Source organism: Scomber scombrus, chromosome 3 (genome assembly GCF_963691925.1).
Source record: "Scomber scombrus chromosome 3, fScoSco1.1, whole genome shotgun sequence".
Lineage (NCBI taxonomy): Eukaryota > Metazoa > Chordata > Actinopteri > Scombriformes > Scombridae > Scomber > Scomber scombrus.
Window position 1 is genome coordinate 29,105,573 of NC_084972.1, and position 11,724 is coordinate 29,117,296.

Consider the following 11,724-nt stretch of genomic DNA (forward strand, 5'->3'; position numbering starts at 1 on the left):
GCATTTTGCTCATTTATATATTGCAGATTTATTTACACAAAGATCCAGTTGATTGTATATAGTATTTTATTTTATTTTTATCCTATGTTGTCTTATTTATTGTTGATTTTATTTTTAGTACACTTTAACCTTAACACTGCTACTTTTTTCCACTGTACTGCTGTGTCAATTTGAATTTCTCCCAAGAGGTATCAATAAAGATACATCTTATCCTATCTCTTATTTCCATTTGATGCTTCTTTATACTTCCACGTCACTACATTTCAGAGGGAAATCTTGTACTTTCTAATCCACTACATTTATTTGACAGCTTTAGTTATCTTCAAGATGAATATTCGACACAATGGATAATATAACAAGCTATTAAAATACAACACATTGTTAAAGATGAAATCAGTGGTTTCCAACCTTTTTGGCAAATGAAAACAGAAACAGAAACAGGATTAAGGAACCTCAGAAGTAATACTATAGTCATAGTCTTTGACTTTATAATCTCATAATTTGACTTAACATGAGTGTATTTTATTTTAGTCAAGCTTAAGATTTCATCAAAATTGTCTAATCCTGGATGAAACGGGCTTCCATCGCTTTCCACATTTTTAAAACTGGTTTCACAAGGTGCATTTATGTTGCTCAAACTTAAATTCAGAAGCTCTTTGTTCATCTTGTATGTTGCATCATAATAGTCAGTTTTTGAAAAAAAAGTTATTTTTAGATTTAATGTTGACATCTGGTATGAATTAAGTCACTTATCATGATTAACTATTGTACATTTACATAAAGGCCACATCCTGCTGTGGAGTGATACATCCCGAAAAAAAGATCCAATTATTTGACATTCTTGATAAAGCTGAGGATGTGTCGCCACCCTGCGGTCTGTTGGTGCATTACAAATAAATACAGACTTTCAAATCAACCATCAAGTTCTCAATAGGTTTATTTCTGTTGTCCATAGACACTCTTTGTCTCAGTGCTTAACTTATTGCTTTACCTTTATCATTTAGGTTTAGGAACCAACACACAGAAAGATTCACACATAAATCAAACAACACAGTCGCCTTCAGTCCTTTCATCATTCTGAAATTCAACCTGAACGTGTGCTTAAGAGGATTAAACACACAGGCAGACACCTGCCTTTATAAGAAACAAGAGCATGAAATACAGTTTTTTTCTGAAAGTGAAATGTGCAAAATCCCACAGAGGAATGTTTTTCAATAACATTTAAAACAGAGATTTAAAGCCTCCAGCGTGGTTCTGTGTAGGAATCAAACTGCTAAAAAGTTCAGGAATATTAGTCATACTTTTGTGCGTTCATGTGTATTTTTACACCGTCATAGAAAACTCTTAAAGTTAAGTATAAAAGAGTATCATCACCTTTATCATCACTGCTATCAGTGTCATTACCCTCATCATTTAAATCATCATTATCCTCCTCATGTTCATCATAACCTTCACCGTCCACTGTGAAGTGAGGGGTTTCTTTAGGAAAGTTTCTTAGTGTCTTCGCTGTTGACCTGCGCAGACAGGAAGTCCACGATGAGATTGGCAGCTTTCCTTGGACGCTCCAATGCCACCGAGTGACCACATTGGTCCAAGATTGCCACCTGACAGTTTGGCAGCGCTGCCTGCAGCACTGCTGCCCCTGAAACATCCAACACCTGAAGGAACAGAGAGGTGGATCAGCAGCTGTCACGGCTCTGTGCTGTGGATTTATTGTATTCATTACGTCACTATACTCAGAGGATGTTGACTGTAAGGGTTGAGGAATTTGATCGCACCATATTGATTGATATGTGATTGATCTCTCTGAGGTCTGGGTTGTAAATATTTAAAATAATTGTACAAGTTGATAAACTGATGGAGGTTCTTTATAAAATGGCTTAAAATGATAAACTATTATCAAAATAGTCTACCTTATCAATATATCAACTAATTGGTTAACTCTATTTATGTAAAGCAGGAAATGTCCAAGCTATTCCATAAAGGGCCGCAATGTGTCTGCAGGTTTTCACTCCAACCGAGCAGGAGCACATCAGGCTTGACTCATTTAATCAGCTGATCTCATACTTAAGACAGCTGGTTGGTCGAATCATGTTCGCTCTTCTTGATTGGTTGAAGCAAAAACCTGCAGGCACATTACGGCCCTTTGTGGAATAGTTTGGACATGCCTGATGCTGTAAAGTCTGGATCATATGTGACTCTTTACCTGGTCTTCTTTCCCCCAGATGACCTGCAGGGGCATTGTGATCAAATGCATCTTGTCCTGCAGCGAGCTACGAGACTTCTCCCCGATGATCTCCATGAACACTGAACACACACACACACACACACACAATAAAGCACATTGCAAGCTTATGCAACTATTATTGTGATGAAAGCGATGAAAAGATTCTCAAATGTCAGAGAGGGAATTATGTGCATATAATGGTTGAAATGGTAAATTTAGTATATTTATAATGAAAGAAGGTCAGAGGAAGTTCTGAGTTTGCATCAATTGCAATGAAAACAGACCAAGAAAAAAAAGGAAGCTTCTTACTAAATTCGATAATTTATTATTTGGGATACTCGAAATAATCTCCTGATTTTATGCAGGAGATCTAAATAAAGTTACCACTTCTGCTATCTGAGAGTTTATTAATTAAAATAATGTAACATCACTACATTAGTTGTAGTTAAGCTCCTTTATCTACATGTATTATATTGAGAAGGATGTTATATAGGAGAAAAGTTAAGTGATGGACTTACCTTCTTTGTAGAAAGGGTTGTTGGGGAGCCTGTTGTCAAGGAGACCACGCATGAGCTGAAAACGCACATGCATGCACACACACACACACACACACACACACACACACACACACACACACACACTCACACGTTCATGGGTATTCTTCATATACTGCAGCAGCACTGATATTATGATATGAGCAATTGGAAGATTTGCAGTTCGATTCCCGGCTCCTCCAGTCTACATGTCGATGTGTCCTTGGGCAAGACACTTAACCCCTAATTGCTCCCGTTGCTGTGCCAACGGTGTATGAATGCGAGTGAATGGTTAGCTTCCTCCTGATGTGCAGGTTGGCACCCTGCGTGGTAGCTGCCTGCCATCAGTGTATGAATGTGTGTGAATGTGTGTGAATGGGGTGAATGAGTTGTAGTGTAAAGCGCTTTGAGTGGTCGAAAAGACTAGAAAGGCGCTATATAAGTACAGTCCATTTACCATTTACCATTTAGCACAGTTGTGAATCTTAATCTGGGCGGTAGACCAGGTAACAGAGTCCTGTACCTGTCGGGGGAGGTTCAGAGGTGAGTGGCAGATGAGTCTGAGCATGGCCTCCATATCCTGATGAGTGCAGGGGATCAGAGGAATCGCCTCCTCCGGATTCTTCTCCAACTCCCTCAGACGGCTGACAAACTCATTGTCTGTAGGATAAACCAGACCTGGAGGAGAGAGGGGAAGAGGAGGAGGAGAGGGGAGGAGAGGGGAGGAGAGGAGAGGAGAGGAGAGGAGAGGAGAGGAGAGGAGAGGAGAGGAGAGGAGAGGTTATGAGGAGAATGGGGAAAGGAGAGAAAATCAGAGGAGAACAAGAAGAGGCGAGAAGAGGAGTGAAGAAGGAGAGGAGGATAATGAGGAGAGGTGAGGAGAGGAGTGGAAGAGAGGAATTGGGAGTAGAGTAGGAGAACAATAAGAAGTTAGAATAGGAGAGGAGGAGAGGAAGAGCAGACGAGGAGAGTAGGAGAGGAGAATGCAGACAGGTGAGAAGAGGTAAGGACAGGAGAGTAAAAGGAGAGGAGAAGTAGGGGAGGAGAAGAGAGGGACAGGAGAAGACAGGAGAGGAGAAGGGAGTAGAGGAGGACAACGAGGAGGGGTGAAAAGAGGAGAGGAGATGAAAGAAGAAGGAGAGGAGACAAAGAGAAGAGAAGATAGGAGAACAACAGAAGAGAAGAAGAGGAGGAGACAAAGAGAAGAGAAGATAGGAGGACGACAGAAGAGAAGAAGAGGAGGAGAGAAGGAGAGGAGACAAAGAGAAGAGAGGAGAGGAGGAGGACAGAAGAGAAGGAGAGGAGAGGGGCATCTATAATTCAGCATCTCAGGTCTCAGGTTTGAATCCTGGAGAGAAACACTGACGCTGTACCAGCAGCCGTCTGCTTAATTTACCTGCCGGACAGATCAAGGTGGCGCTGCACAGGTAACCAGGGTAACAAGCGGCGTACACACCCGCAACGTTCCCACCCATCGATGTCCCAACCAGGTGGAAGGGTCGTTTATCCAGACCGATACTCTGCACAAACTGCAAAGAGACACATTATTATTATTATTATTATTATTATTATTATTATTATTATTATTATTATTATTATTATTATTATTATTATTATTATCATTATTATTTTTATTTTTATGTTTTTATTATCATTGTTATTATTGTGCTGATATCATGATGTCAGATCCTGGTGTAAGAATCGTGGAGTTGTTTCCGTCTCTGTCTGTCAAAGTGAGGGTCCCTCGGTCTATAGCAGGGGTATTCATTTTTAAAATTCACTGAGGTCCACAAATTTCCACAAGTGAAGGTCGAGAACATTATAATTTCTGTGTTATTTTTCAGTGCCTTGAAGTAGCATTGTAGTTACATCAGCATCTGTGTGTAGTGGGTAGACTGTAGACTGTCGCAATATTTCATCAGTTACAGGTCCGGGTCTGGATAGGTCTGATCTGAAGTGTGTTACCCGCCTGCTGGATTCACTCATACTGACCTGGTGGATTCGGTCGACCTGGCCCTGAATGCTGTAGTCTTCGGCGCCGGTGCGACTCGTCCCCTCGTGTCCCGGCATGTCCACACACACCAAATGTTGGTCCTTGGGAAAGTACTGGAACCCAAAACAAACATACCCAAAACTCACTGAAATGAAAGTTGTGTCCAAAATCCAAACTACGTAGTAATTTTAAAGGACCAGTATGTAGGATTTAGTGGCATCGAGTGGTGAGGATGCAGACTGCAACCAAATGAATACCCCTCCCCTTTCAAGTATGTAGAAGAACCTACAATGGCCATGAAACTAGAAATATGGCGGCTGTGGCTCAGGAGGTAGATCGGTCGTCCTTCAATTGGAAGATTGGCGGTTCGATTCCCGGCTCCTCCAGTCTACATGTCGATGTGTCCTTGGGAAAGACACTTAACCCCTAATTGCTCCCGTTGCTGTGCCAACGGTGTATGAATGCGAGTGAATGGGTAGCTTCCTCCTGATGTGCAGATTGGCCTGCCATCAGTGTATGCGCTTTGAGTGGTCGAAAAGACTAGAAAGGCGCTATATAAGTACAGACCATTTACCATGGCGGGCACCATGGAAGAAGACCCACTTTATGTAACTATAAAGGGCTCATTAATGAAAACAGAGATTCTTATTTTCTGCTGAAACACGAAAGTTGTTAATGCCATGAAAATACCTAAAAAAAAATTCACAAAACATAAAATAAAGTATTAAATCTCCTTCACATTTGTTAAGTTTAATTGGCAGTGATATTCCAAATGTGCAGTTTGATTGGTTTCCTCTTAGTAGGAAAGAGTTTGTATTGATTTGTGTTTATATACTAACCGCTAAAACAATATAGTATGACAGTTAGTATGCAGCCGTGTGTGTGTGTGTGTTACCTTGACAACGGGCAGCCACATGTCCTTGGTGGCGGAGAAACCGTGCAGAAGCAAAATTGATGGTGTGGCGCCCCCTGGTGTCCCGCGGCTGAAATAACAGAACCGGTAACTTCCACTCTGAGAGTAGCGGACCACCAACCCCAGCCTGCGTCGCAAGTACCTGGAGAATCACAGCGGGATGACAAGGAGTTTTTTTTAATCTGAAATGGTTTACAATAACATTACATGTTCAAGAACTGATGTCTAGCGGGGAAATGTTCAACACCATCTTAGTTTAGTGTATTATCATGCTTATACTTGCAAAGTAGCACAAAACACAAAGTACAACTGAGGCTTATAGGAATGTCATTAGTATTGCAGGTATTTGTATCACAAAGTACTGGACACAAATAAAATTTGATCTCACGGTGGCGCTGTACAAATAGTCAGAGAATTGCCAAGGTGATAACAATTAATCCTGGAGGAAGGCATGAACGTGTGTAGAACAATTTAATGACAATCCATCCAATAAAAATATTAGCCTCATGGTGGCGCTGGATGTCGGGGGATCACCAACGCTCTTAGGCTTCATCCTCTGAGGACAATGCTGCGTGTGTGTCTTGTTTTTTATCTGGTTGTCTTGTTTTTTTATTGTTTTAAAAGTACAAATGGAGTGGCACCTGTAATCTCATTATATGTTTAATATAATGACAATAAAGCTTTCTATTCTATTCTATTCTACAATCAATGTCTGCACCATTTCTGTACCAATTCATCCTGTAGATGTTGAGATATTTCACAGAATAAGTAAAAATGTTAACCTGCTGCATGTGATCATTGCCCAGCAAGGCTTAAGTCCTGCAAGCAGCCCCGAGTGCATTCAGCTAGATGTAAGAGGTTATGCAGCCAGGTGTGACGCTGCCACAGCATGTGCTTCCTCAAACATGAAACACCCATTTCCCCCTTATGTCAAGTATTGAATATAAACATAGTGTTGATTTAGCTATTCTTAAAGCTCTACTAGTTTCATATAATCATCAGTCAATGGGCCTGAACATAACTGAGATCTTTGACTCTTTATTAAGTTCTGCTTCACTTAAATAAAGACAATACAATGCTTTAAATGAATGAGGCTTTAAATGAATGAGGCGTTTGTTTGCCCTGTTTGTTGAAACATTTTGTGACACAAGTGTTAATGAACTGATGAACAATAATTGCCGTCAAAAGTCATGTTTGGAAAAATTACATATCCACATTGAATAAGCCACCCAGAGTCTGTGAATACCTGTATAACTCCTCAAAGCTTGTGAGAGTCCATGAAGATGATGGGAGTCTTTCATATACTGTTGAATTTTTTAAAATTGTCTTCTTCTAAACATTTTCTGTAGTTCTTTAGTTCTCCCTGTTAGTCATGTTGGTTATTATTTTGACCTAATTTCAGTATCTGAGGTCATGTATTGCGTCAACATTTCATAACGTTTTAAAATGTTATTCATGTAACAAAGCTGCTGATCAATCAATCAATCTTTATTTGTTGCTGACAAATTATTACATTATAGTGAATCAGCACTGGGTGTGTGTGTGTGTGCTTGTGTAAGTGTCTGCTGTGTGTGTTTGTATTAGTGTCTGCGGTGTGTGTTTGTATAAGTGTCTGCGGTGTGTGTTTGTGTAATTGGGAACTTCCACCGGGTCCGTCAGCGGCGCGGAACGGCTGCACAACGGTTTAGCACCGTCCTCTGCCCAGCGTCAACTCACACCGGGAGCGTTACGGCAGCTGAGCAGAGCATGCTCTGGGAGAGAAATCTGCCTTTTAAAATGAAGTTGCACTGTTAATACAGTAATTACGGCAGCCCAATCAAATCCGAACGAGTGCCTTTAGACTACTGTAATTACTGTAGTAGCAGCACAACTAAACGACCCGATTTTGTTAGCTTGCTCAAATTGAGTTGATTTGGCAATTTTCTTTGATTTTTGTGCTTATATCATGTGTCAGTAGGCGACGTAGTTGGATGATGTCTTTATCTGTCTGTTTTATTCATGTTTGTTGCTTAAATACGATCGGGAGGCTGTTTTATTTTGAAAGACAGAAGTTTTATTTTTCCGATTCTGTCTGAATTCCTGTCTGGTGCAATCTGCTCTGTTGAGCTTGTCGCGAGTTAGAAACGACTCCGTCAAAAATAGAAATGCTGCGGATTGATAGCGCTGCAGCGCGGAGAGCAGCTGCTGGGATGCTGCTGAGACGCTCCTGGTGGAAACACTCATTGATTATAGTGGCGCTCCGATGACCGCAGCCGTAACGCACCAATGACGGACCTGGTGTGTGTGTGTGTGTGTGTGTGTGTGTGTGTTTGTGTGTGTTTGTGTGTATTATTGACTATCAAAGGGTAGAGAAGAACAATCCATTTATACTTTTATAGCTTTTTTTAATTTATTTTATATTTTTATCTACTTGTAAGAATCTTTTTAAGCCTTTGGCAACTGATCTATCAAAAAGCCACATGTAGGGTTTTTTTTATTTTTTACAGCTTAAACAAAGTCCAGAAGGCAAGGTCATGCTCCTGCACAATAAAAGTGTGTGTTTAAGATATTACAGCCTGTAATTCACACCAGTCATGATTCAGCGTTTTGTGAAAAACACACAGTTTTAGTTTAATGTTAAAAAAAAAGAAGAAAAAAAAATATAATGTGGAAACGCATCTAACTACAGGCAGATCATCAATACTCATCTGTTACTCTGCTGCCCACAGGGGGCGATGTATTATCTTTGGTTTGTCTTGAGGTAGCGCTAGAGGAGAGACATTAAAGAGTTGTGCTCAGTATTTTTAAAGAAAATCTGGTCAGTAGTTGTTGAAGTTTGTTGCTCCGGACCTGAGAGATAGATTAACTGACTTCAGCATTTACTTAATAATTTTAATCTTCAAACATGCTTTTAAATAGTTGTTTGTCCAACAGTGGAAGTCGAGTAAAATAACCACATTATTAACATGGTTTTCAGTGTGAGGATGCCACTAACCACAAACATTGAAGCTGTCTGGTTCTCCCATAATACAGTGAATGATTTCATGTTTTTTGCATCTCAACATCATGATTAGACTCTCTACACATGAGCAGCAGCAGAATAGCTCTACACAAGCATGACTAGATGTTTTCCTAGAGAGCGAAGACAGTGAGCCTTGTGGCAGCACTACGATGGGTCAGGTTATGTGCTGCTGCTTGGATTTTAGACCTTCAATCAGTTTCAACTTTGACCTTGTTTATCAGTGACCTCTGTGTGTGTAGCCAATCAGATGACCGTTGTCCATGATATAAGTCCTGAGAGTCATGGAGGAAAAGTTCATTTTCTGTGATCCCAGAACTTTTAAACTGGGTGGAAACCTGAGGACAGATCCTGTTCACACTATGAGGACTACATGTAGAACAGAATGAATAAAATACAACTTAATTGAGCCCCTGGACTGAAGACTGTCTTTAGCTCAATTAAACTGTTCTTGTATGTATATAATAAAGTGTGGAAATGCTGCCTGTGAAATGCCCGATGAAGGTCTGAGTGACCGAAACATTACAGTAACTTAATAAAACAAACAACAGTACTTTTTTCATTTTTGTGAGCTGATCGAAACAATGGAGTGTCACAAAGGTGAGATTTAAGTGTTCAAACAGTATTATTTGGTTTTACATGAGGGAAGACTTTAACAATGAGGACCAACTGGTTGTTTTGACAAATATACTTCTGGTTAATAACCTGACTGACCCGACTGTCTCATCCACTGCATGACTGATAGTCCCAAACAGAGCTGGGGGATTTCCTGACGGTTTAAATATGTTGCTAATATAAACCTTCATTACATCCTGCCTCTGCACACAGCTCAAACTACTCAACATGTGTCTTAGAAACAAACAACAAAATCAATAGACGTAATTTTGAAAAGTTTTGATGTGTGTTACAACTTGTTAAGAAACCGTGTTGGAAGTTCCCTCTTCTCAAGGAGAATTAAACACAACCCGCATAATTAAACTTCACAACAAACACACACATAACTGTCACAATACTCCTTAGATACCAGCACAGCATGTTTGTGTATTTACCAGTTGTAGGCCTTGAGGATCACTCCAGGCCAGAACAGGTAAGAGGTGACGAAGGCGAGGACAGGGACCACCAGGATACTTCCTGCCAGCATTATCGTTTTAGCCACACTTTGCTCCATCGCAGTACACTCCTTTAAATATAATAAAAAAGCACAAACAAACATCGTCATTTGCTCTCAGTTCAGTTTCTGAATTGTGAATGCTGACTCTGTGTCTCCTCAGCCTGCAGCTATGAGCATCAGAGCTGTGCGGTGTTGATTACGTCCTAAAAAACAGTCAGCGATTATAATTTCATTAAATATTGTGTGATGTGTTTTAATGAATTATTATGAGTGGTTCAGATGAGCCATTAAAAATATACTTAGATGTTTTGGGGGCATTTGCTTGTTTGCTGAAAATCAAATTTAAATCTGTGTGTTTGGTACAGAGACGCTGATTAGCCTAGATTAGCACAATACTCAGTCAGCTCCTTTTCGTGCCCAGATTCCCTCTTAGTCTTACATTTCAAAAGTAACTTTAAAGGGGCCATATGATGTTTTTTGTGATTTTATATACTGGTTTTTGTCATTCATATAGGTTATGATGTCTGATATCTATGCTAAATGATGTAGAAATGTTCCCAGGAAGTCAAAAGCTTCAAGTTTATTTTCTACCTTGCAGACGAGCCGACGTTAGCATCAGAATTCAGCTCGAACATGTATGAGTGTATTTAAAAAGCTGACATTTTGAGTAAAGAACAAGAAAAAGTGATGAAATCCAACAATTATAGTTTGTTTCATTGTTTGTTGGCGTAGCTTCCTGAGAGGTTGGAAGTTGGCCGTTATGCAGTTTCTAAGAGCTGGCCAATCAGAGCAGAGTGGGCTCCACAGGAGGGGGGTCTTAAAGAGACAGGAGCTAAAACGGCCTGTTTGTGACAGAGGCTGAACTGAGGGGCTGCATAAAGAGGAAGTATAAGATAAATAAGGAGTTTTATGAACCGTTAACCATGCAAAGATTTTCCAGTAGAGCTCCAAAATATAAATATAGACCTGCAAATGTAAATTATACTTCCCCTAAATGTCAACTTTGGGGTTATTAACCGTGTGCTACAGAATAGAACATTTTAACAGAAATCCTGTGTGGGATTCAGAGTTTTTGGAGCTTGACCAAAATAAGGTCAGACTGTAGAATTAAAGTCAGGATATGGTTTTTAATCTGTCCCCCAACATTATGAAAATGCTGTATTAAATCACTGGACTTCCCCTGTAAGTAGGCCAAATATCAGCTGTCTTCCATATGATTCAAAATGTTTGTACGTAACACACAGTGACAAACAGAAGTTCAGTAAGTACAGTACTCTGTTTTTAGAAATGTTAGCAGTATGAACTAATCAAATAACATTAAACAGTAAAGGCATGACTTGCTTTATGCACACAACATGCACACTTCATGAAATGTGTTTCTTTCTTCATTTTCGGTAGCCTATTATATTTCATTTTACTACATAGTTACAGATGAAACTAAATTATTTTCATTTGCATATATTCATTTGATTATACTTTCGATAAATTGATTTGTTGTTTAGGTTATACAATATCAAGAAAGTAACCCTAATCCTTTATAACCCAAACATATTCAGCTATCATAGGAGACTAAATAAACAAGAGAATATTCACATTTAAAAGCTGAAATCAGAAAATGTGAACTTTTTTTTAATGATTCCAAACAATTAATTGATTAGTTTATAGTGTTGTAGTTAATAGATGGCAACTTGCAACTAATCAATTCATTCACTAATTGTTTGCAACTATAAACATGGTTTATATTATCAATAACAAACAGTCTTATTGCACTGTGTGAATGCTATTTAACGCAAACTGGCCTGTACAATCGCATAATATGACAATAACATAAACATAACCTACATATCTATATATAGACCATATGGAAACATGTTCTATTTCAAGCTTGAACTTTGATGTTTTAAACCGACACAGATTATAAGCCTTAAAAGTGATTATACTAATATCAG

General features: G+C 39.4%; 1 protein-coding gene across 2 annotated transcripts in view; it reads right to left on the reverse strand.

The window, feature by feature from the left end:
- Positions 1 to 919: 919 nt before the first annotated feature.
- Positions 920 to 11,724, reverse strand: part of LOC133977361 (monoacylglycerol lipase abhd6-A-like) — an 11,441-nt gene continuing 636 nt past the window's right edge. Inside the window, exons 2-9 of one of the 2 annotated variants that reach the window (XM_062415495.1) lie at positions 9,714 to 9,841; positions 5,649 to 5,808; positions 4,753 to 4,866; positions 4,157 to 4,289; positions 3,284 to 3,438; positions 2,746 to 2,800; positions 2,207 to 2,307; positions 920 to 1,658 (exon numbers count right to left, since the gene is read on the reverse strand). In XM_062415495.1, coding sequence (XP_062271479.1) covers positions 1,482 to 1,658; positions 2,207 to 2,307; positions 2,746 to 2,800; positions 3,284 to 3,438; positions 4,157 to 4,289; positions 4,753 to 4,866; positions 5,649 to 5,808; positions 9,714 to 9,832 — 1,014 coding nt within the window. In that variant the 5' untranslated portion in view covers positions 9,833 to 9,841 and the 3' untranslated portion in view covers positions 920 to 1,481. Of the gene's footprint in view, positions 1,659 to 2,206; positions 2,308 to 2,745; positions 2,801 to 3,283; positions 3,439 to 4,156; positions 4,290 to 4,752; positions 4,867 to 5,648; positions 5,809 to 9,713; positions 9,845 to 11,724 lie in introns of both variants that reach the window. The other variant, XM_062415496.1, reaches the window with a different exon arrangement.